Here is a 27,855-nt window from a genome sequence, read left to right on the forward strand (position 1 = left end):
TCATATTGACTATTTATATCAAGGAATAGAACATATTAAACAATATTGCAGACGGACTCCAAACACAATGCAGATATAACATCACATGAAAACAGAAAAAATAAAAGAGTGCATATCCACAAAGTCACATGGTATCAGCGAAGCCTCTTCTCACCGTCATCGTTCGTTATAGACAATGCCGCTGGTGACGTCATAGAACACGTGACAGATTGCGCATTCTCCTCACCCGGGTCCTGCAGCTCTGAGTCACTGCATTCCTTCAAACCATCCTCATCCATTTCGCTGTGCGTTTTAACGTGTTTTGCCAAATGATCACTACGCATGAATCGCTTATTGCAAACTGGGCATGCGAACCTTTTCTCGCCGGTATGAGTGCGCAAGTGACGCTGGAGTTCGTCAGATCGGGTGAAACGTTTGCCACAAAACAACCAGTTACATACGAACGGCCGTTCCCCTGTGTGCCAGCGAAGGTGTGCCTTGAGGTGGGACGACTTGTTGTAGATTTTACCACATCCGGGAATATGACAGTTGTGGAGGTTACGCTTCCGGATGTGTTCCCCGGCTGGTCCAAGTCGGTCGGCCTCTTGGCAGTTCGGGCAGTCGCAGTTAGAACGTCCAGTATAGCGTCGTTGGGAACGTGAATTTGAGAGATTTGGGAGTGAGGAACGGCTGTAGAATGGTGTTACACTTGTAGCTCCCAACTCAGTCTGGCTGGACAGCATGGATTTATAAGTGTACGTGTCTTGGAGGATTTGTTGGCTCGGGGATAGAAGGGAATTGGTTCCCGAACCCAGGGCATGGGTGAGTCCATAATCCGCTGACGGGTAGTTCGAAGCCAGTTGAGTTCTCAAAGCCGCCCCAGCAGTTCCCGATACATCCTGGAGCCAGTTTCCTGCGTTTGCGTGCACATCCCACCACGCTGACGTGCCACCAACACTTCCGGTCACTTCTGCTGCTTTCAATGTATGCGCAGTGGCCGGATGTGCCCCTGTAACATTAAATGGCCACGAATCGTATGGATGTCCAGCCAGGGTGTGCATTCTGGAATATACACTGCTCAGGGCTGTTTCCGGTGCCACCTTATGCGCAGAATCAGACTGCGCATACGCGGGAGATGAATTGGTAGAGCTGAAAAGACTGTCTGAGTAAGCACTTGAACAGTTGGTTGTTGGAGAACGGCTGTAGTTGAGATAGTTTGTTGATACTGCCGCTCCACTTGGAAGGACAGCGCCTTTCTGAGAAGCCAGGGTTATAGCCCCCGACGTGGCACTTCCTGCCTCCGTCTTCCGCCAGGGATGAAATCCTTTAGCAAGAGGGTTCTCTGCGAAGGGTGGTGGACTTTTGTTGTTGATTTTATTACACTGGGCAGCTAGCATGGCGAGAGGTGTTCCTCCCAGTGGATGTGATTCCTGAAACAAGGGAAACACGTGTTGAAATTGCAATAAAAAAAACAATCTCACCAGTGAAACTATGCATATGATCTCTGGAGTGTCTGTTCCAGTCTCGATTATTTACATGCGACCGCCATGAAGCTGGAATATTTGCTGAGTGCAGCGTTAAAACACAAACAACAAAACAAAACAAAACAAAAACTACAATTGATTTTGCACAGGTTGCAATCACGTGGCCGTTTATGATGAACTGTATATATACCAAGAGAAACTTATAAAGAAATACACAAAAAGTCAAGTTACACAGTTTTCATCACCAGATTTGAACAGCGGTGTTGAGGAAAGCCTAGAATATATACAGGGCACTGCTATGAAGTGGTGTTCCTTTAATTGATTTCCTTAGTATATTTATGTAATAGTGTTTATACGTATTTTGAATATTGATTAGGAAGTGCGGATCACACCTGTAGATGCACTGGAGGTATAGTCTACTTGAACATTGCAGAAAATGTCCTCCATCGTGACCTCACCTCGGCAAATATCATTTGGTATTGTTGAAGTTGACAATCAGAATCAATGTGTAAATATTTATACATGCAAACCTCAAAGCCATATTCCGTAAGAGTTACATAGTTTAGATGTGATCTACAAAGATGGTCAAATATGGAACTATCTACATCATCTAGTTTTCTTAATTTTACACTCATTAACAGAATTTACAGTCCGAGCTTCACACATGCGCAGGCAGTGTGACGTAGATGGGCACTACTTGCTACACGCTCAACCAAACTTAATAGCTACATCTTCATCTCTTCAACAAGCACATCACTTCAAAACAGCATAATAAAATTTGATCCGTGGTATTTGTTGTGAATAAATGTCAGTCCTGTCTGAGTGATTATCAAGCTCAGATTCTACGACTACTAGGCACAATAATACTAAAATATTCGAGATATATCACACGAATCTGCTGAATCGGGTTACGATCTGCCAACCTCTGACTTGGTTATAAAACCACCGCGTCGATTGTGTCTAACCAGTCCTCCGGCTTCTAGTGACTGTTAAACCATCGAGGGCAGACATAAATATCTAGATAAGCTACTTGAAACTGCTATTATCCACCTGTTAAATCCAACACCCGACAGAGGGCGACACTATTTGTCCCTGGGTGAGCATGAACTATTCCCTAACTGGATAATTGTTTACAAGAAATAGTTTCGTATCTGTCCACGTTGTTATCTTGTTTAAGTAAAATATGCACGTTAGACACGTTGTATCTGTAATAGTTTAGTGTATTCTTCGGACTAGATTTCATATCTGAAAATTATTTCAGACTGCTCCACGAAGTACATATACATCATCACACTGACGAGGTGAATTGCATTCTGTGATTACACAAGTACATCCTAACATCGTTTTATCGATCTTGGACGTGTCCAATGTATTGTACAGAATTTACATTTGGACATTGTAAAGTTTGGGAGACCCAGCTGTCGAAATAAACTGCCTTGGTTACGTTTTACCGTCCCCAAAGATTTCGACACAACCAGGTTCGACTGTATCTGAGAAATGTATTTAGGAAACAGCATCATCTATTTGCTTTAGAAGATCAGTCACCAATGAAATTAAATGCTTAACGATTTTATACTACGAGTAAAGTCCTGTACTCAGTTCTAAAGATAATATATGCATTTCTCTATGGAGAATCACAAACTTCATACAAACATCGAATAGCAGTACCGTTAATAATGAATGAAGTGATTTTAACAGCACTACTCCAAGCCATTGCAAGAGAAGACAGGGGAAATATTAGATAGATTATACTGACGTAGACCATCATTTGGGTTCGTGATGAAAACCACAATTGCCATCCTGGAGTCCCAAAACCTATGCTGGGTTCCCCAAAAAGAAACCCAACATGAATTAGCAAGGGGATCATCTACTAACCGCCTCATACATTACAGTATTACGAACAGTATCTTAAATCTATGGGGGTATGTATTACTGGCAGTAACCCTCGAATCAAAATCTTAGGGGGTGTATATTACCCTTATCGTCTCCGAAGGGCCACTGTAAGGTAGACTATCCCAACCTTGAAACAGGACCCTCCTGAAAAAGGCCTTACAAGGCTATCATATAGGCGGGCCAGGTAATTTATTTAAACACTTTAAAGGATTCTGTACAAGCGGAAAACCGAATTACTGGGAAGGTGAAATATGAGCTCCTTATTTGGAAGTAATGTTGTATATTATGAAATTCTTGTCGTGTCTTAGGTAGTGTGGGTCTTTAAAAAACAATAAATCAGTGCGTTTGTACACAGAACAGATTGTCACTGTCAATTCAGTAATTAATATAAAACATCCCTTTCACCAAAAATAAAAGGACAATTTTAAAATGCAAATTAACTGTTAATTTGAAGATGGTGGTGTGTAGATAAATTCAAAATCTTTTCACAGTTAGCACCTTCTGTAAATTACAGAATAGACAAATTTGGTGTGACTGGTTCAGGTGTAGATATTGTACTTACATTTCCACAAAGACCTGGCCCAAATAAGACAGGTGCCATATCCAAACTTAAAATCGCTCGTAATATCCAAGACTCCCAATGTGAGATGACCTCTCTGTCCGAAAGACACACTCGCACTGACAAAATTCTGCAATGTTAACTTGTTCATTCCTAAAGGATACATTTATCAACCACATCACTTCTTAAGTAAACATGCAAGCAAATACGCCTGGGGTGATCAGATTAGTCTGATAATGGAGACCGCCCACTGGTCAGAAAATGACCGTTCAACAAGAAAATGACCACTTCAAACAAGCTACCTGGGGATGAGTAAAATGAGTTCAAATCTCTGCTGTCTCTCATGGTTTGTATTTTGCGGGTGAAAGTGATGGGCTGTCTTTTCCTACTGATTTCTTTACAATAAAACACACCACTTTGCTGTAATTTGCTATATGATTAGGTCGATGGGCAATTTAACGGGTGGTTGTTATCTGTTCCAACTAAATTCTTCATTGGCTGAATAGAGAAGCATGTCAAGAGAAATTTGTTTGATTTTGTTTCATCTACTGCAGATAGTGTATTTGTGTATTGTTTGTAAAGTAAATAATGGGACTGATTTGAAGGTTTAGAAATATGAGTACAATATCTGATATCAAATTCCACTACATCCTGACCATTATAATACTGAACGGAGGGAAAAGACATCACCATGAAATAGTTTTCCCTGTCGTATCATGTTCCTAATACATTCATACAGATACATGCAAATGGTTAAATAGCAGTTTTAGGCAAACTTTAAGATATTAATGAACATCCTTTCAAATATACAAATGATATTTCATTGTTAACACTTTTGCCACAAATTTGGCTTTTGCCGTAGATATTTAAGAGAATGTGATTTGAAGCTTATGGCATTGGTTTTGATATTTGATTAAAATTTGACTCACATTTTGGAGTAAGGTATTCTCGTCGTTTAATTCATATATATGTTCTTTATAGAAATACCTTTTTAACTGAAATCAGCCTTAGGTCTAAATGTCTTTACAATTTGCAGCTTAAACGTTGTTTTCTTTCTACTTTCGCATAAGATAAATCATTCTTGACAATTTACTGATGCGAATGTCTTCCACGGGATTGTGTTTATTTTTATTATTCATTCTGTATTTGGTCAATGACGATCAGGATAGAAAAGGAACCAGACGTTGATTCCATAAGAACGGCCATATGTCACATTTTCATGACAATCTGTTTTGTCGATTGAACTCCAAATAATGTGTCTGATCAGAGACGTTGAATCTGCCTCCAACTGTATAGCAAATATTTTTATGACAATCATTTATCTGATTTTTGCTTATTTAACTCCAGACAATATGCTTGGTCCAATACGTTGAATCTGCTTCCTACTGTTTAACAAACATTTTCATGACAATCAGGTTTCTGTTTTGCTGATTTACTCCAGAAAATATGCTTGGTATGCTCAATCCGCTTCCTACTGTATAACAAACTTTTTCATGACAATCAGTTATCTAATTTACTAATTTACTCCAGACAATATGCTCGTTCTAATATGCTCGTTCCAATACGCTTGTTCCAATATGCTCAATCCGCTTCCTACTGTATAACAAACTTTTTTATGACAATCAGTTATCTAATTTACTAATTTACTCCAGACAATATGCTCGTTCTAATATGCTCGTTCCAATACGCTTACTCCAATATGCTCAATCCGCTTCCTACTGTATAACAAACATTTTCATGACAATCAATTATCTATTTTGCTGATTTACCTCCAGACAATGTGTTTGGTCACAGACGTTGAATGAGCGTCCTACTGTGAAAAAAAATAAACACTTACATGACAGTCTTTCGTGTGCGTATTTAATCGTATTATGTGCGTGAACGCATAAACGTAAGTACAGTGCATGAAAAGTAACGCATTACCCATTGTACACATACGTACAAATGAACAATCATTGTGCACATAAATCATTATCAGCATCGTACAACTACTTTCATATTGAATCTATGAAAAAGGTAAGAAAGTTCCACCAACACACTCACTCACACTATCTAAGCATGTTGGTAAAACACAAATTCAAGCTCAGACATTAACGACAGCCAACGTGACGATGCATTTTTGCACCAGTGGTTATAATCTTCTATTACTCGCATCTCCAGTTTACATAGCACGTTATCTGTCTTTCTTGCAGAGCAACATGCGGATTACGATGTCCAAACAACTACCTCTACTGTTTCTGATAGGCCTTCGGTAAAACCCCAGGGTCTGTTATTACACTGAAAGGATTAGAGCCTAGTTTTGCCTTGATAGATGTTGTACACATAATTAGAGACCTTCCGCTGTCACAATACTCACTTTAAACAAAGAGGGAAGACGGCAACTGGTTTATTCATTCTCATTAGTTTCAAGGGTAGTGGTTCTCCCTGAAAGATTGTGTGATTTATTGACCAATGATGTAATGCTTCCTACAGAAGAAGTATGGCGTTTCAAATTGTTTTGGTTTATCACGTCAATATTCCTTCTTTTTTCAATAATTTAACCTGCATGAATCATTTTTCTTGTAAAATGAAAAGTATTTGAATTCTTTTATTTTTTACTTTTTTGTTGTATCATCCATCAAAATTTGAATATCAAATTAATCGAATGAATTTGTTCTTGTTGTAGCTCAATGCATTTCTCTCTGTAATCTGGAAATTGCGACGGATCTGGCGGTGAGTGTGATGTTTACAAACAGTTGTTACACAGAAGAGAATATTGTCACTCGAGACTTACAATTTATATCCGAATTTATTAGGTTTGTTATAAATTCCCTTATAGAACTTAATGCTGTTATATTTTAATCTCATTTATACTCAACATACAAACCAACAGCTGTTTTCTAACTGTTAATCAAGTACGTATAATATAAAGGTATTATTGTGCTTTGTTATTGACACCACACAAATATATTTCAGTTTGAGTCACAGCAATGAAATTAATGCAACAAATACATTTTTGAGTTATTGTAGTTTTTATCTGAGTTACTGTTATCTTTCAGACATTCCGTAGATGTCTGGTTATTACTGAGATAAACAACATTTCTAACAATATGGAAAATGTCTCCCATTTCTCAAAAATAATATCCAAATTGTTATTAATCTGTGCAAATAAGTTTCAAAACATAACCTCAACTTGAGATAGTAGGAATATCAAAGGTACCCCGCATATTATACGATAGTGATCTCACTCATAAAAGACACATATCGAAGCAATGCAATACCACAGATGGTTTTACGCCAATACATAGAAGTTCTTTTATGACCCTTCTTCCATGTATGAGACTCCCCTTTCAGGACTAAGACACTCATTTTTGTAGTAACACTCTCGTTTCCATGGTAAATTATTTTTATGCTTACCTTTAGTTGGATTCAGCAAGTTTCATGAATATGTTATGGGTCTATGTAATACCCCCTGCATACAAAATAAAGTACCCTTTCTTGTGTATCAACTGATATCTATTTACTTTTAAAATGATAAGTGGCGTTTTCAAAGTCAGATTGTGACATATTGCACACATTTGAATATATTGTCATATGAACCAATTTCTCCAGACTCGTTTATGAAGTTTCCAACACGACGGGTAAACTAATGGATACTCAATGCTGCTGTAACCGTCTTTAGGAAGAACAGAAATCATGAATCATGTGGGTGAATATGCTGTGCAACATGCATACATTTCTGAAAGTAATTTCATGTAACATAAACAACAAAATATTTTTCATATTTATAAGAAATCGTTTTAAAGCATGGACAGTTCTACGATTTCGGTATTATCAAATGAATCACAACAAATAGTGATGATGCCATTTGTAGTGAGCTTACCTTACCAAAACGGTAGCACTCATTGCAAACATGGGCTAATACACGTAAAAAGAAGGGCATTTTTACTAAAGGCAAGAAATATATAATTTGGGATGGGTCTGAATGTATCTTAATTAAGAATTCTGACTTTGGCTTGGAATGCTTTAAACTTCATCAAACATCTGTGGCGCCAAAATCAGAAGCAGATGAAAGGTTTTTACCCGTAACTTAAACAAGGAGGAGAATTCCTCTTCCTGCAAATTATAAACTGCAATGTTGTAAAATAATAATCCGTGTAGTTGCTCAGGTGCAAGAAACATTAATGAAATAGTTCTTACGGTTCACATATTTATAATGCATTTAACAAACATGTCATTTTATTTGCTTTTATTAACATAAAATACAATACAAGCTGATATCGCACGTACACATATTTTCAGTGTGAGGGTGTTCATAGCCCATATAGTACGAGTAACAATATTATATCTTTGTGTATATGAATATTTGTCAATTGTATACTTATTCGGTACAAGATTTGGTATATTTTATCGTTTGAATATATGATGTTTGATGTGTACTGCATATTTCTTACTCTGCTGCTCTCCTCTTAAGCTGAAATACCTTTTCATCTTAAAACACAGTGAGCGATACATAACTTTAAAAGACTGTACATTAATATGAAGGTGTATCAACGTAAATTTCAGATGGAACTGCTTCGAATTCATCACAGACCCGAAGCCGATATCCCTATTTCTTGTCTGATGTATACAACGCCCTGAACTTTTAATTTTACATTTTGTTAACCCCACTAGAACACCATAAATATTCATAGTCAGTAGAAAATAGGCAAATGCATTTTATGTGCCTCTGGATCATGCTCCATTCTGAAACCTTTGCTTAAATTTTCGTAATTATACATTTGTTGTCTGTACCGTTAATAGATTTGTGAGAACTACAATTAACAGAGGCGACTGAGCTGTCAATTAAACTTTAATATATTTGCATAAATATTGAAAAAGAACAAGTTTATTTTCATCAAACCTCACCCCGATTCTCTATACAACATCTTGTGCTACTAGCGTGAGACATTTTACATTAGGCGTTAATGGGGTTTTCAGACAAATGTCCAAAGAACATTGTTCTGAATCATAAAAGAAATTCTAAACACCTCCCATGTTGTGAAATTACAAGGCAAAGCACAATATTTAACACAATATACAATCAGCACAAATCAACATTTTACGATGATACTAATCTTAAATAAATATCACGTGACGCAACTGGTGATACACTAATAAAGGCCTGAATGGGAACAGTGCAATATAATTTGACAAATGGCGAGAAAGAAAGCTAGCCTTATGAAATAGAGCAACTTACCCCAGTAATGATAGTTGCCGCCATATCTTGAGCGACTGGCTTCCCTAATTCCAACTTTGGCGAGTGATACTAGTTTTTTATTCCCCTCAATTGCGGGCATTATCAGGCGCAGACACGCCTTTCCATCTAACACTATATTTCTCAGTATTTGTGTGGCTAGGGGAGTTGGAAACTATAAATAACGACCAATCAGAGCCACCGGGAACTGGCTAATTGCACCTCTGTGAGTTGACGGGCTCTGTAATCCAGCGATCGAATTCAAGTCGAGTGTCTCCCCGTCAGAAGCCATTGTCGTTACTTGAAGCATTCAAGATGAGCCCATTATATGTGGGGAAGGCTACACATTAAAGACAGCTCATACCTGTACCAAGACAAGCTATGCCACGCTTAAAGAGTACACCCGATTTAAGCTGATGAACGCCACATGCTCTTCTGCGGATATCAGGGGAAACGCGTCACGTGATGTCTGACCACAAGAACGTTAACAGAATCCAGGAAGTTGCCTAATCACTCTGTTTAAATGACAATAGTTCGTAAAACTTTCAGTCGGTTCGATCCTTACACTATCGTTGTCAATCAAATGCAAAGTGTTATTTACACAAATTAAAGTATTTGAAACTGCTTTGATTTCTAAGGAATGAGGTTTACTGAAGTTATCTTTTCAGACATGATACACCCCTCAAGTTTATTTTTCTAAACTGCTTGTCAATGGATGTTCTGTTTGAGCGTAGGAAGAAATATAAGCATATTTCGTGTAAGATGGCACTAAAGCGCATGTCGTATAGGTATTATCTGAAGAAAGGAATACAACAATTTATTCCTTAAAATTAATTCATAATTCAATAATGATCTCCTTATAAAGCACACTTGAGTAATTTGATGCGCGGTTCGGGAGCAATTGCAAGTCTTCGTACGTGACAAACAGTATTATTAGGTCTTCAGACGAAACTCTGAAAGACCTATTGTTATTATCCGAATAGCATTAATTTTTTTACAGATTTAGATAGAAATGCAACAGAGAGCCAGGTGATCCTGGTACAGTCAGGCTGGTCAAGCTCATCATCAGCTCAGGGCGCTCATCCCAGTCTACACGCAGACCAGACAGCGAATGGGACTTCTCCCAGGAAACACTGTCTAGTCGAACCCACCAAGAACTTTCCGGAGAATATGAAGGCTCCCCAACAACTGCAGCCTTCTGCATTACCCAAATTGTCAGAAGGGCTGTGTTCCCGGTGGAGAACCCAGGCACTCTCTTGATTTGCTCCAAGAGATGAGGAGGTACCAATCCAAGGGCACTGAAAACTGTGAGAGCCTAGTGTTCTTTGAGACGCAAGCGAGACATTTCAAAGGCGAGGTCCGCATATTTATCATGCTTTTTTTCCTGAACCCTGCCACGTTTCTACCACAAGGGACAGAAAATTCAGTGATATAAATAATTCCATTGCCTTTGTCAAAAAGGACAAGATCAGGTTTGCATTTTCTCATACTAATATTACTTTTTAGTATTTAGCCAAGCTTTATTAAATATTATATTCAAGCATAATATAATACACGCTTGGCAAAAGAATGGAAAATAATTGTTAAAAATTATTTGAAAATACATTTTATTAAAAGTTTTAAATGTTTCTGTTAACACTCCCGAACTGCCCGTCAACCTCACTGCCGAATAATGTCACATATATGACCATTATATAACTGAAATATCGCTTGGTGTGCAGCATTAAACAAACAAACATACAAAAATGAAAGACATACATGTATGTTCTCAAGCAATGTTCCTACCAAATAACATGACTCACAGTTAAGACATTCTGGAATTTCGCATAGGTCAATTTGAGATAATGCGTCCCATATTTCACGGAGGTTTTGTGAGGGGTAACGCCTCCTTAATATCGGGGTATGTGAAGCGAACACAGTTAATCCACATATTCCTTCAAGTTAGTGACGAAGCCTGTCCATGCAGAATAAAGAGAAGCGCTGATATCACCATACGCTGGTGTTTATAGAAAAGAATAGGAACAGTGACAGCAGGTCTACATAACGGGTGGTACCCTGATTGGTATAAAATTAAGGACGTCATTGTCAAACTGCCCTATTTTTTCATCATATATGTTTTAAATTTCTTTGTACTTCCTTTTTCTTGTTTCTTTTCCTACCATAAAATTAATGGGAAAGCGTATTTTGTCCATTTCGATACGTTGCTTAGGCAGCAGCCTTGAGATTGTCAATTAGCGTTAGTATCATGTGGGTGTTAGATCGTTTGACAGAGGTTTATTGAAATGGAAAGTTAGGAAATTAAGATACTGTTAAATGTAATAAAAGGTAAATTAAAACAAAAGATTCTGATTTAGTGGTTTAGTTGTCGCACCTGGTGAGGATACCACTGTTTTAAAAAATATTCTCAAATGAAATTTTGATAACTATTTAGGTATATTACGAAAGATTTGACTCACATCGGTTGAATGTATGTAGTCGAGAAAGAGCGTATTTGTCAGGCATTAATAAATGGTTTACAAAGATGCACAAATGTTGGCTTAAAACAGTGGTTGTTTGTTGTTTAGGTTAAACATCTGAACCTAAGATAGCAAATTAACACCTGAGGAAATGTGAACCTCATCTCAGCTGATCTGTTTATTTTTAAAGAGTTATCGAACGAGCATCGGTGGCTAAACGCGAGCGTTAGTGAGAGAATTACAAATAATATGCATCGTAAGGGAGGAGGTTAGTAGAGTGTTGCCATGTAGACTCACCAACGTGTTATCCTTGTTATCCAGAAATTTGTCAGGGTTATTCTAGAATGCCGATCAAACAATTAAATAAACGTCGGAGATGACCTTGTGAACGCTTTTGTCTTCATGACGAGGGAATATCCACCGAAACGTTGCTCTATAAAGAATAAGTTGCTACCTATGCAGTTATAATCCTTGGTATGAACTCCTCGACCTTTAGAATGTCACCAAAACAAGGAAATATCATCTACTGGATTTAACCAAAGCTGGTCCTAGGTTATAGCACAAGAATGTTACCAGTCATAATCCTTATCAGTAATAAAGCCCTATATTATCGTGATCATGGCTTGTTATAAGAAAAGGAAACCGACAAAAGCCTTCTCATAATCATAACACTGAACCAAATCCCACAAAAGCCTTCTCATAATCATAACACTGAACCAAATGAGTCAAACTATATTTCAGCGTGAAACCCCAATGCTATTTAGAAAGTGGTCAAATATAACGTATGTTATATCTGAAATTACCCTTTCTCAGTAAAGTACAGATTCTATTACCTTTGGTATGCTGAGTTCCATTCGAGATCATAACCCATATTCTCAGAGTCAAGCACCTAATCGACAACACATAAAGTCAGCCATCAAACCCACTAAGCCACCGGGGATGCAGTACAGATGAAGAAGAAAATAGTTGTGACATGTTAAATGGTATAAAATTAACATGAGAGGGGGATTCTTTATTTCCTACAGAACTCAATCCGAAAATTGTTGATATATGAATTCAACCAAACACAAAACACATTAATATGTACATACAGGACGATGTCTTTTATAGTTGATAATTGATGTGTAAAGATATCAGACATCAAACATTATAACACATGTATAACCAAACATTTACAAAGGGATAGTGCCACTTTCACACAGATTGTCTGAATTAAAACACAAACTCAAGATATGGTTTCAAATGACAGACATTTGCAAAGTTTGTAACTGCAAATCATATGTGTTCCGGACGAGGAATCGCGTTGACAGTGTATCTGCACCATGGAGCGTTGACAACATTTCGTCTTCCGACACATCAAAATTTACATAGGTTTTATTTTGGAGAAGTATGGATTTCTCACAGTGTGGTATCATGAACGTCATGGTGATGAAGGTGCTTGTTACAAAGCAAACATTCTTCTGAGATTTTATTTCGTGATGGCATTTTCAAACATAATTGTAAGACGGTTCTGTGTTCAGAGCTCTTCAGTTAAAACAATGCTAAGTTCAAACCTATGTGATATTTCAGTGATATATGAGCCCGCATATAACGAGACAGTCATGCATTAAGTGATACTTTGTCCTTTACATTCTTGCACTTGTTTGTTTACAATTTGTCTTCCCTGGTGTTTGGAGGGGAAATGAACCGCTGTATTAATCAGTGTATGTCGTTTCTAAGACTGTATTTGCACAAAACAGACCGAAGATCTCCAGAAGAAGTTGATTTTCGAACTATGGTCACATAAAGAGTCAGTGAACTGGAGTTTGCTCTAACCAATGTAGCCAGTCATGGTCTACAATAACGATAACACGATCGAACACGATAACAGATTTAAATGATGGAGGAGTTATCACTCACCTCCCAAAGCTGATGAGACCAGCAATTTTTAAATCGTTAATGTATTCCACAAGCGACGCCACCAGTCACCAATGTGTGAAAGACATTTTCGTTCTTTTATCGATATCTTATCACACATTGTTTAATTTCAACAAAACTATATTACGGCAGTTCTTTTTATTCTAATATTGCTGAGATTACGATTTATAACAAATCACATATAATTTTGTTTTTAACAGCTTTAGTATTTTATTTGGAATTTTTATCTTCTTTTCTTTCAAATAAGTATCATTAACCGAGAAAAACAGGCGGCTGAACGTATCAAAGGCATTATTTCAGTTCGAGTAGTTCTTGGGCTTGAGCAGTTGCATATCAACCCTTGCCGTGCCCTACTTAACATGCTAAAGAACCCAGTACCTTTGGGGCCTCCCCATATAACTCAAGGCAAATAAAGTGGAATCCATCACACAACACATCGTAAGCCCATTTACGCTTCTTTTTCACCTTAATTGATCACAAACATCTGCAGGAGAGGTGATTCTAGTTTTCTTCTTTCTGTACACCTTCTTCTCCCTATTGTGCACTCGCCATAGAAAACGGAAGTGGGAATCAAATCACCGAAGCGGTATAATCGACTCGACGTCTTAACTATGCTGATCTCTTGTCCGACAGGCACTGTCTTTTGACGATCGGCGTGACGTCCATAGTTTGAGAATAGGTATCTACAACTTACTGGACTTTAACTTATCTACGAGTAAAATTAACTTGAAGGATGAGTCAATAATGAGGGTGTGGAAGGTCAACATAATGAAATTAATGAGTGGGGTAAGCCAAGGAGATGTTTTCGCACGCTGTCGTCTTGCTGTAACACTAGCATGACGCAAGGATAATTGTGTGAAATTGAAAAGTAAATCCGATTTGATTGTGCATTACGTGTGGCACCTGTTTCCCTGTCACTTACGCCCCCTTGTTAGTGAACTGGACATCTTGAGACATGGGAAAGTTTTATTATCTCTCGATAATACGAACCCCATTGCACCATACCCTTGGATGAATGGAACAGCAATATGGAGATCAAATAATGCTGATGAAATCACCGTAGCTGAACATGTGCTAATGTCCTAACATTTGATTGAACCAACTTAATTTATTTGTTTACTTCTTGATACAGCGTCTGCTTTAATGGCTGGCATCATCCGCCTCTAAATGGCCCGCGTTTTAGTCATTTGATCAGGTGAAAGAAAATTCACATTTAAACAACAAGATGGCATCTTCCAGTACTCTTATCCAATCGCTGAACCATGTACAGCAATGAGAGGACATTCCGTTGTTATATAATTGATGGGCATGTACTGTAATGTTACAACAGCATACATAGGTCCGTTGTGATTCATGGAAACCTTTGCAAGAAAACTTAATCTTCATAGCTTTGTCCGCTATGCACCGTTCAACAGTAAGAGCAAATGATCTTTCGACAAAATATATCTAGGATTTGTGACATATACATGTATATAGATACAACCATTTGTAACCAAGGGCAACAAACCCTGTCCATACCAATGAGGCTTCTCTGTCAAGTACGGAGTTGATTGAAAAAGTGATCCTGATTTCGTCAAGAACGTGCGTTTATGAATCCCTATCAAACAATGATATCGCCAGTTCGCGAAAAGCTGCACAAATTTCAAATTTTGACAGCTTTCCGTGTGTCAAACAAGTTCTCGTACTACTGTGACAGAGGTATTAGCATTTTGGCGTCATAACTGTAAGATGCTTTGACGTCATACGTGCGGCATCACGCGATGTCATTACACAATGTGCAATAACTTTGAAGAATTATTAAACAGTGGTATCCTCACCAGGTGCGTAATAACGTATATTATGTTCTGACGTTGCGCCTTGTATTACATAAGTAATGTATTGAAGGTGTGTCAACATGAGTTGTAGCATCATGCTTACAATCACCTTTCATTTATTGAATAAAATAGGTTTACGTCATGTATATGTACTCTATATCCTATTGAAGGAAATTATATTTATCCATCATCCTTATTATATCTGTATGTGAACAGAAGGTGATTTCGCCAATAGCAAGAAAATTTGATTAATTCCACGGAAACTCGCAGTTTTGCAAGGTATGCACAAATTAATTATGATCACTGAGTGTATGGAACGACACCATTTCATCTATTACTAACGGGAATATTAATAACGTCATTTTTCGAACGTCAAACGTAAAACACATATATTGTATTTTGTCGTTCATGTTCATTTTGGTACAAGATAATTATTCACTGTCTGTGGATAACGCAGATCATCACTGTGAAATATTTGTGTGAAAATACGTTTCTGTCACACGCCAATGAATGTGTTTTCTCAGATGACAAAATGTTGAATCACGAAATTTCAATTCCGTGTGCAATCGTCGAGAAATACTGTCAAAGAAAATCTTGATACTGGACGAATATGGTAAAACCCACACCAAGTGTGAAAATTAGCGCTACCAGTAACCAAAGTATGGTTTAGGATAATCCAATATTTTGAAAGAGCTTTTTCAATTTACAACTAGGACCACTCGTCTCCTCAAGTGCATTTCAAGACAGCATGAAAAGATTGATGATTTCCTGGAACGGCACATCCAGGAGAACGATTCAAATATTCCACTTCAGTGTGAAAGTGTATCATTACAGGCAATAGACAAGCTTGTAAATACTCCAATCTGCCCATCAGCAAACAGAAATGAACCCAAATCGCCCTAATTCAGAATTAATTTACCCTATTTTGAATATTTTATTTCCTTTAAGCTTTACCCTGGGTCAAAACATGACTGCTCGCTGGTGCGATTTCTAAAGCAGTTTATTCTAAAGTGGCGTATAGGGATAGTCAAGCGTTCGTTCCCTTGTCGCGTTCCCCCCAGCATATGACCTTGTCGGATAAATTGTCGAAATTACGGATGCACTGGTCAGACGATTCGATCAGTGAGGAATTGTATGACAACAGACAGTTTTCGTTTCAATAATCTGCGCGAGAACGGAAACAACGCGACCAAATCATCCTGTCATAAAATGGCGGATTAGACTAGGGACCAGTTATGGTATTGTGAGAGTGTGTGTAAGGATTACGCATTGTCCGGCTCTGAAAGGATTGGCGACTTTGTACAGCTCGGGAGCATTCATTGAGTGTCCTTAGGGCAGATGAGAATGTCTGGAGAGGCAGGCGGAAGAAACGAGGAGGAGGATAAATGAAAACCAACACTCAATGATCGATCCCTACTCTTTAGCATCGGGAGGTCGCAATTTCGCGACTAAACAACATCTGAAATTATAGCTCCGCCGTGGAATAGTCCCTGGGGATCAAATTAAAATACTTGTCTTCTAAAATTTAAATTGTCGTGGCTTCCCCGCGCCTGCTAATCAGCGAGAATGAAAGTATAATTATAATTGCTCTTGATTTTCTTCACTTTTATAATCAGGTGACATCAAGGCAATTTTCTGTAATTTTCTGCAATTTTGTCCACTTAATGATCCTATTTACGGAAGAAGTCGATGCAAGAGCGAGTCCTGATGAACATAACGAGAGCGGAGCACGGTTTTCCAATGCAAATACGTTAGAAACGCGCACGTAATTACTCTGTTACAAGATACCCAGCCCTGGATGAGCTGACGGGATAGAAGGAAGCGTCAGATAGCAGGCGTAAAATGTCGATAGCCACCTTGTATGAACGCTGGGAAAGTTTTTGTATTTACAAATGTTGCAGTAAACTTTGGTAATCGTTTGCTAACTGAATTAATTCTAAGTTTTCTCAACTACTATCAATATTTGTCAGCCATATCCACAATGTTATAAAACTTTCAGTGGTAAGATTTACCAGTCTGAGACAAGATAGCATTTCCTTAGCTCACCTGGGCAAGGGTCGTGTCATCTTGTGTCGACTGACTGTTTGACTTGTTTTAATCACTACCAATCAGTGTGAGAAATAATTACTGATCCTCTAGCCCGTGACTAGTAAAAATCATTTCGGGACAGTAAATCCGCCATGGGGTCAGTTTGTAAATATGTCATTCTCTCCGACTTGTCACGTTACAATGCATTTGGAAATCATGTCCTGATAAAAAAAAGGTTTATCTCATTAGCAACTTAATGATGAAACCCGTGTTTAAATCGAATTTCGGGATAATGAATAATTTCGAGAGCTAGTAACATTCAGGCACAGCTAGCCCGACTGGCAAGCAAAGTTTAGCACACAACGTCGCCAGCAATGGCGTTGAACTTGACGTGAAAGGTGTTGCGTATCGTCTAATCAACCGCCATATCAACCGATGGTCCTTTTATGCTTCCCCAGTACTTTATTCTTGTGACGTTTAATCATTTGTAGAGCACAGATGCGTCTATCTAGAACTAGGTGGTTTGATCCCGTCAGATTAACGTTGGATCGTTACCGTAATTTCTTATGTCAAAACCAGTTGAAATAAAACTGCAAAACATCAAATGGTCATTATTATCTCTTTCTAAATGCAACATAGTGAATATTTCTAAGTACAGCTAGAAATGCTTGACGTCACTGAGACCAAAGTAGGAACTGGCCCAAACAATTCGTCATCGCAAACAAGGCTACAACACTGAAACGGAAAGAAATGAAAAGGCTGAGAAATATCTATTTCAGGAGAACACTTAAAACAGATCACAAAAACCATTTATTTAAAGGACGAGTTTGGGCGGAAGTAACAGGAAGCGTTACGTCAATTGGTTCCACTACCCACAGACAGAAAATACACATTTAAATATGTTTTTTTTTTCATTTAATGTCCTTCTCTTTTAATAACATATTAACTGTTATATATTTTATCAACCAGGATGGCAGACTGAGGAGTAGTTCTATCAGATCGAGATGTCAGGATGGTCATTTGATTAAGAGGTTCATCCTTTCAATAAGATCTTAAAATTTTAATACCATAGAAAATCTTACAATTCTCTCCTAAATAATAGCAACATCCCCTTATCGGGTGAAAAGGTGAAACAGTTTCTGATTTATGCGTTGTTCTACCCAGGCATAATTTCTACCGAAGGAGCTGTACCCTTCTATCTGAAGCCATATCTTCAAACCAACGTTTCATTCGGGTTATTTACTCCCGACATTAAACCAAGGACGGGACAGTCAACAAAACTATCACTGCAGGGATCTCCATCCATCCTCATCATCAACACGAGTGTATCCTATTTCCCTTAAAACTGCCTCTAACACCTATCGTATGACGGTCGCTGATCCTAATCAGTTTAACAACATTGTGAGCGTTGGTATCACCTGCTTCGAGTCTGTGGTGAAGAATATATTCTCTGCTGAAAATCTTAGATAGTGAAATTTAGGATTAAGGTAAAGACCGTTTCCCAGATTACGGCTTTGTCAATTCAGGAAATGACCCACGTGGATGAAACTTTGATTGATTCTAATTGTACTGATTCATTCGAACATATGGCATTTCCGCTACGACTATGGGAGCCAGAGGTACCTGTAGCAGAATAATCAATTGTAACATCTCAATTTCACACGGGATGTGTTTAACAGCAACGGAAATGTGTAAAGCGTTATTTTTTGTTCACTGTATTCGCGTGAAATGAATACAAACGCCTGGAATACAAACCACAGGTGGTGGTTTAAACTTAGGATGCAAACCCTGCGTACAAAGAGAACTATCTTTCTAGGTACCGTTTGCAAGTCGTATCTAATCTCAAACATGTGGTGTGTCAAAGTTTTTGTGCGAACTCTTGTATACAGATAGACCTCTCCGTTATTATATATGAGCCGGGTGAGTGAGTATTGTTTTACTCCGCTTTTAGCAATATTCCAGCAATATCAGGGCAGCGAACGCCAGAAATTGGCTTCACACATTGAACCATGTCGGGAATGGAACCCTGGTCTTCAGTGTGATGAGCGGACGCTTTAACCATTATCCTACCCAATCGCCCCAAATCAAAATAAATGCTTCTGTTGGTACTCTCCTAAAATGCTCACAATTGTCTGTTATTTCATACAGAAATAGAAACAAAACAGAACCAGATTTCGTTACAGTTGTCTGAATTATGAAAAGCCCATTTCTTGTGCCCTGTTGTGATATTGCTGGAATATTGCTAAAAGCGAGTTAATTCTAAACTCACTCACTCACTACGTTTTTCCTGATTTGATTCTACGAATACCAGAAAGCAATGGCATTTTCAACGGTGAATAAAGGTTTTGACTTTCATGACTGTTAACCTCAATCCTATATCTTTGGAATGTATTATTTTGATTAACATATGTATAATACAAGTATTTTTTCACTCCGTACTTTTGATCACGGAAGCGATATTCCTGCTTGATGATGTCGTTTGATCTCATACGGACGATATCCAGTGTTGGATGAGAAATAAATGTGATCATTCATATATAACTACATCAAAGCTTTTGTGTGGCATAAAACACATAATTTCATATCCTCTTTACCAGGAGAAGGGGCTTACATTATACAATAGTATAATTAGCCTCTATATTTGCAACATTTTTAAAGAATTATTCACGAAACATTTGTAAAAAAAATACCTTATTTATTCGATGTGTGTGTAAAAGTGACAAACTGCTAACAAAATAATATGAAATGTTCATTGTGGGATTTCGACTATATCATCAGCATTGTGAATCATTGTCAAGTGAGTGAGTGAGTTTAGATTTACGCCGCTGTTATCAATATTTCAGCAATATCACGGCACACACTGTGCCCATATGGGGAATCGAACCCGGGTCCTTTGCGTGACGATAGAACGCCTTAACTACTAGGCTACTCAGCCACTTCAATTGTCAAGCAGACCCGTGGAGATCCCGGGCAGAATAGGCCTTCAGCAACCCATGCTTGCCACAAAATGCGACTATGCTTGTTGTAAGAGGCGACTAACGGGATCGGGTGGTCAGACTATCTGACTTGGTTGACACATTCCTTAGTTTCCCAGTTGCTGTTAATCACTGTATTGACTCGATTATTTACAGATCCCCACCACATTTATAATATTCCTGAGTGCGGCGTAATCCTAAACTCACTCACCTTGTCAAGCATATGTGAGAGGGTGAGCGTATCATGATACACAGGTATCACAAACACAGTGTAGTGTTCACCTGAACAGATATAGACATATATAACAATGCTAAACTGTACATCAATCATTCTTAAATGCAGATACTAAATGCTTGAGGGCAGAGCATGCCTTGATCTAAAACGTTCACTAACCGAAAGCCGAAGTCATCTCTTTAGTCACCTGTGGACTGATTCGTCCAGGGGCAGTGGTATCTTTAGTCACCTGTGGACACCTTATGATTTCGTCCTGGGGCAGGGGTCTCTTTAGTCACCTGTGGACACCTTATGAATTCGTCCTGGGGCAGGGGTCTCTTTAGTCACCTGTGGACACCTTATGAATTCGTCCAGGGGCAGGGGTCTCTTTAGTCACCTGTGGACACCTTGCGAATTCGTCCAGGGGCAGGGGTCTCTTTAGTCACCCGTGGACACCTTGCGAATTCGTCCAGGGGCAGTGGGATAGTTTGTGGTTAAAGCGTTCGCTCGTCGGGTCTAGGTATAATGTGTGAAGCCCATTTCTGGTGTCACCAGCTGTAGACTATTGGTGAAACCGGCGTAAAACCAAAGTGACTCTCTGCGGTCACGTCCATTAAATGTAAGTAACTGGTGAGTGAGCGGTATACCTTCATATACATTCATTTTCAGTCACACAGCAAAACAGGGCGTTGGAAGTGAAGACCCGGGTTCACGTCCTCATGATACAATCTGTGAAGCCTATTTCTGGTGTCCAGCCTTATATTGCCAGGATATTGTTAAAGGCGGCGTAAAATCATAACGTCGAAACAGAAATCAAAATCTTACAAACAACTGAAGCCCCAAATTCTCTGTTTGGCAAGGGAATTCTCAAATCACCAGGCTACACTGTAACCTTGATTGTAAACAGGGACGGTCAAAAATTGCATGTACACATACACACACGCACGCACACACGAGCACGCAAATGCGCTCTCACACAGACGTCCAAAGGATGTAACTTAAACAGTTAAGTCCCAAAAGGCCAAAGGAAAAATACGTGAAAAAGGTATTTCAATTAGACATTAAAAAATCAATGAACGTTGCATGTGCAACGGGTCGACCAGGACAAGCATGCCCTCTTCGCGAGCACCCGCTGTCATTACTGATTTCCGTTATCGTTCATGTATGTGTTGTCCCTATTTTGCCTTTGACGACAACGTAATTCGTTTCAATTGATTATTCTCCAGTGCCGACGGTTTGAATCAGCTTGCAACTTCGCCTATACACAAGTCACGATACTTTCTTAAACACTAAGGTAGCCTCGCTTATAAAATTGTTTAAACACACATTAAGAGTTGTTCATGCTACTCAAATGTCCTATTCGTAAACGTGCTCCAAGTTGAAACCATACTGTCAGACTCGCTTGTACAATAGCTTATAGACACATTGAGGGTTATAGACGCAGAAAATGTCCTATTTGTACACGTGCACGACGCTTTCAGATTCGCAATTACAAGAGCTTTCTGACACATTGAGGGTTATAGACACATAAAATGTCCTGTTCGTGAACGTGCTCCAAGTTGAAACCATACTCGCGTATACAACAGCTTACAGACACATTGAGGGTTATACACATGCAATGTGCCCTATTTGTGAACGTGCTCGTATTTATTGAAACCATACTTTCTTACTCGCTTATGCAAAAGCAGGTTGGAACGTGCCCCCAGTTGAAACATTGACTTCAGAACTGTTAAAAAAAGTTAAAAATCTTGACGCGCAAAATTCATGTGCCTTTTTAACTGTAACAGCGTATACACTTAAGACATACATACACACTCGGACATAAATCAAGAGTCACACATTTGTTTACAAATTCAGTATTCAAACTAACCCTGGAGCGAATACATATAACCATCGTATACAAAATGCTAATACAAAATGTTAAAATCACCTTAACAACATTCCATTGAAACGCCCAAATTCAACCAGTCTGCCCTACGGAAAGTACAGAAATCGACCCCCCCCCCCCCCCCACACACACTCAATATTGGTGTATTTTGTGTATATTTAGTGTTTTGAAATATAACACGTTAAAATGCAAATCTGGGGAAAAATTCAAAAGTAACTTGTTTCATTCTTTGTAGATTTCCTTGCTACCCTGTTTCAGGGTGTATTCAGAATTTTAAATCTAGAGGAAGGTCAGCCCCACATTGAAAGGCATTTTCGTCTCCAAATTCCATATTTACAAACACAAAACGACCCTAATAGACACAGCTGCTCAAATACGCAGATTAACACGGTGGCATGTATGTACATCTATACTTATTCGATTCGGAGTTGCGAAATCCATGTTGATATACTTTCATTTACAATAATTCAGGCTTGCCTTTAACAATGGTGCTTCAGTTATACACATATTCATGCTCATTTACCCATCATTTTCAAATCGAGGCTGGCACAATCATTTGAGATTATGTAGTCTTCTTTCACAAATTGAGACTCAAATACACGCTAGTATATCACGTTGATGGCATAGTTTTGAAGAGGTTCCTGCTAACTGAAACGGCTTAAAGCCCTTTCCACACCTACGCACGCGCGCGTACACACATACACATCCCTGTCGATCGTACAATTGTGACTACATCATTCGTTTATATTTGTTTCAGACTTCCAGAAGTATTACTGCTGTACGATGTCGTTTGGAAACAAATCACGTGGGTCCACGTAATGCAGTGATTGTCACCATGCGATGCTTTGACAGAGCATGACTTCATGTTTCACTATGAAATAGGGATGACACCAGGCGGTACCCGATATAAACATATGCTAATTCTAGTAATTTTTTCACCTGGAATAATTTGGGAACGTATGGTACAACGTATGGTGCATCTGGCATTTTGGTTACTTATGCATCAAATTCCGTAATGTCCTCTACACGTCCACCATAAGAATATTCACAAATTACAAAATACACAAATTCATGTATATTCATTTGCCTTGTCTAAAGAGGGTTAAACCAAACCAGTCACACACTCATGCTAATTCATCCGTGGCTTTAAGCTGCTTTTAGCAATATTCCTGCAATATCACGGACATCACAAACTGGATGTACCCATGTGGGGAATGCAACCAGGATCTTTGGCGTGACACCTTAACAACAGTTCTACAACATTTTCCATTCAAATATAAGTCATTGAGTATAGCCTTACGCCGCTTTTAACAATATTCCAGCAACATGACGGCGGGGGACACCAGAAATGACCTTCATACATTGTATCCATGTGGGGAATCGAACCCAGACCTTCTGTGTGAAGAGCAAAACGCTTCAACCACTACCCCCATCCAATACACCAACCAAATACCAACACACATAGTACTCTAAACCAACTTGTTATAGCAGGAGTGGCCCATTTACCTTTGTTGTTATCAACCACACCCCACACCCATTCCTACCCCACCCCCACCCCCACCCCCACCCGATCCCTTCCTCCCCACAAATATCGATATCTCTTTCTCAGAATGTATTTCAATCATCGTCCCACTGATGCAATTTGCATACAAAATGGAAATAGGAAATCATATAGATCATATAAAGTACCCTCTTTCCAGAATCTGATTTATATTTAAGCAACCGTTTTAGAGAATGGTGTCATTAATTCATATGCATAGGTTATCGGTTAATTAGATCCTTATCAAGCTAATCAAGCAAAAATCCTACAATATCAGAATGATAACAAAAGTATGCAGAAATAAATACCGTGCATAATTGAGCTTCCCTTGAGTGCCTCTTGTGAAAATGAACACGTGGCTACACATTTCGAACTCATAAAACCTGTAAATATTCGCCAAAGTACAATGGGTGCACAGTAAAGGTATACGCGACTTTTAAAATACATTACTTATCATCTCACCAGTGTAATGTTTCATTAAAAACAAGAAATCTTAGTTCTAAAAAGATCTAACAATAATAGAATGTAATGTATGAACCTTCCTCCCCAAATCCCTTCTATTCTTAATTGATCTATACACATGTACTGGGTTTTCAGATATTAGCATGTTCTCATCATTTCCCCTACAACTAATCACTGTAAGAGGACATACGACCATACGTTGTCTTGAACCTACGACTTTACCGTCATTACAATAAATTATGTGAATGTTCCTTTATGTTACGACCAAATATGCTAGTTGTCGGTATTTGGATTGAGCTCATGTCTCCGGATCATTGAATACCAACTCAGTTTCCTCAAGCACGAAATTATAGTATGGCGTACATGTTATGCAAAATACGCGTCTCTTCGTCATTTACCAATTGTTAAGGCATTTCAGTAATCTTGAATCTTTCGTCCTATAAGCATCTCTAGCACACGCGTGTGTATGTATATATATATATATGTGTGTGTGTGTGTGTGTGTGTGTGTGTGTGTGTGTGTGTGTGTGTTTCTGTGTCTGTGTGTTTCTACTACAGACCAAGTCTTATCTCATCATGTGTGAAATATGGCATTATGGTGCACTTTTACAGATATCTACATGTGTATCACACTTGAAAAGCATTGTGTTTCATTTTTTCACACTCATGTTCTGTGTCAAAAGGATAAGCAGGCATGGCATCAAAAAAGCTTATGCATTAAACATGAAAGACAATATTAAAAGCATATGGGTTCACTTTAAAATTGTGATGCTCTTCTTACTCGTCTTCAGAAAGAAGAGCGGACATGCCGCCCAAACATAAACAAATGTATTGCACATAAAATGCAACATTTTATCACCAAGCTTTGGTTTAATTTGTAACTATCGTACTCTTCGTGCTAGTCTTGAGAAGGAAGAGCAGGCATGACTTTGTTACCCAGACACGCTGTTAACCTGAACACATAGGGGGATATGTACTCGAAATATTTAACATTTGTAAAAAGTATGTAATACATTTAATCAAATCAGAACCGACATATCTGTGTGTCGGAAGGAAGACATAGCTGACACTCACGAACATTAGGAATACAAATATGCATTAGCAATGTGCCAATTTTATTTATTACTGAAGTGTAACTGGGGTTTGTCTATAATTCACAAACTATTTAGGTAACATAGGGAAGATTTATCTGTGCGCATTTGGTTACATGAACATGAAAGTTTCATGTGCCGTACATAAAAAGCAGATTCGCAGATTATTCTCATAAATGTTTTTTAAAAAAAAGTCACGTTTTCTACATAATGAAAACATGTGCCAGTTTAAATGAATGGCCTTGATTGAAAATTACACGTTGCTCTAAAAATGTATCAGCTGACGAACAAGTATAACATTCTTTTGATGTATTGTTTATGACGGAGAGGCCTTTGATGTTCTGAAACTAGAAAGGCTGTATACAATTACTCTATGTGGAAGATGTTTACTCAAGGGATAATCATTATTTTGCCATAAATATTTTTTAAAAGATTTTATTTAAAAGATAAATTCATGAAAATATTTGTTGCATCAATTACGTTTTAGACACGTGAAAATCCATACTTGCTATTATGTAATATTATTTCTTTGTAAACATGCTTTTTATCACGAGTTTGAAAGAAGTTGCAGTCTTGCCGTCAAAACGGCAATTTTTATCATATAGTATATTAATATATTTACATGCAATAACAATGTTATTCAAGAAAACGTATTAATTTTACTTATGAATTATGTTTCATCAAAATACGTATGTGATATTAGGGCCACACAAATTGATTTAGAATAATTAATGCCAAAATTGTCTCGCGTTAATGTTTTTAATCTTTATGTAAATGTGGGCTGCGAAAGCAAACTGATTTAAATAATGGTAATAATAACACTTATCAGCCGATTTGGTGGAACATTATGACTACAAAGTTTATCATGAATATAATTATTTACATATGAACAGTGTAACGTATCTCTATGTATTGAATATCAGCGCATGCTTGATGGTACATGTTTCTTGATTATCTGTGATGAGGTATATCTATGTGACAATTGCAGGAATCTGAGGAATAGTCGAATAACTGATGGAATGTGTAGCAAAGATGATGAATTATAAATGCAATACGAAACCTGGACACCGTATGTGTCTGTGTGTCTCTGTCTGTCCGTGCTTATATTGACTCGATACCACGATTAGGCGATACATACCCCCCCCCTCTCTCTCTCTCTCTCTCTCTCTCTCTCTCTCTCTCTCTCTCTCTCTCTCTCTCTCTCTCTCTCTCTCTCTCTCTCTCTCTCTCTCTCTCTCTCTCTCTCTCTCTCGGCAAATCTTTAAAGTGCAGTGTATGTTTTCAAATTTTTTTCGCACCAGTGGCTGAAGTCAGAAGTAATACCCCGTCTTGATCTGTTCTATACCTGATTGTATGCTGGCGTTAAACCATATCTTATATATTTATCAATTTCAAATTGATTCGTTGAAGTCGAATCTGTTTTCAATAAATATTTCTCATGACTGAGCATCGTGATTTTATTAATATGATCCGTAAACGTTGCTTTGATACAGCCGTTATGACACACTAGATCATGATTTTGTAGAAATTTCTTATGGAAATGTTTTTCGCTTACTTTTTAACCAAACATGACTGCACTCATGAGACGCCAGTGATTAAAAAAAGCAGATAGTGTTATGCAAGCAACAATCGCTATGATAAGTTGCCATCCGGAAAAGAATGAATTTATGTTCACGTTGAAGGAGAAAAAGTACAATTATACATCGGTCACATCAAAGAAAAGCGACAAACAGATATACATGTATATTATACTTTATGTACTCAAAATAACCATACGTGGAACTCGGCTTTCAAACATCTATTAAGTTGACATTCAGTTATTATTTCCTGTTCAACGAAGGACGGCAGCTCTCGTTAAGGGTACAGGAAAGTAATATTAATTAGACTAGTAATATAAATTAGACTGCATGTGTGATGCTATTATGCCATAGAAAATATATCCTGTCTCACCTTAGCCAGTACTACGGGAGAATACATGTTTTTAAAGTTTAGCGCTTTAGAACTCTTAATGATTGATCACATTGTTCGTATATGCATGCAATAATGCAATAGGACCTATTAACATTTACGATTAGACATGAAGGTATTCTATTTTCCCTTAGAAACAAGTTTATATACATTGGTTTCAATATTTTTCACACATACCTCCAATTTCGGTTCGTGTTCCATAAGCTGATTGTGTATTACATATGTTGTCCGACTAGCGACAGTTTCAATGACACTGACAACTTTAGATGGTAGGGAAACGTTCGCTCTGTTTGCTCCAACAGCAAAACCAAACATGGGAAGCACACGGGTATAAGACTTCTGTGACCACGATTACAATGAGTTTCCCAGACTC

General features: G+C 38.1%; 1 protein-coding gene across 1 annotated transcript; it reads right to left on the minus strand.

Moving 5' to 3' along the window:
• LOC137298292 (transcription factor Sp9-like) lies at nt 1-27,797 on the minus strand. Its single transcript, XM_067830486.1, has 2 exons — nt 27,660-27,797; nt 1-1,409 (listed from the first exon to the last, which is right to left on the minus strand). The coding sequence occupies exons 1-2, from the start codon at nt 27,795-27,797 to the stop codon at nt 135-137; spliced, it is 1,413 nt and encodes a 470-aa protein (XP_067686587.1). The 3' UTR covers nt 1-134.
• Between the last annotated feature and the right edge of the window lie 58 nt (nt 27,798-27,855).

This window comes from Haliotis asinina, chromosome 10 (assembly GCF_037392515.1).
Source record: "Haliotis asinina isolate JCU_RB_2024 chromosome 10, JCU_Hal_asi_v2, whole genome shotgun sequence".
NCBI classification, from domain to species: domain Eukaryota; kingdom Metazoa; phylum Mollusca; class Gastropoda; order Lepetellida; family Haliotidae; genus Haliotis; species Haliotis asinina.

What these genes read in the sequence shown, in the direction of transcription:
- LOC137298292 (XM_067830486.1), bottom strand. Translation starts at nt 27,797, where the DNA reads ATGTTTGGTTTTGCTGTTGGAGCAAACAGAGCGAACGTTTCCCTACCA. An exon ending in AACACGAACCGAAATTGGAG is followed by an intron (nt 1,410 to 27,659) that starts GTATGTGTGAAA and finishes CCCTTGTTTCAG; the next exon opens with GAATCACATCCACTGGGAGG.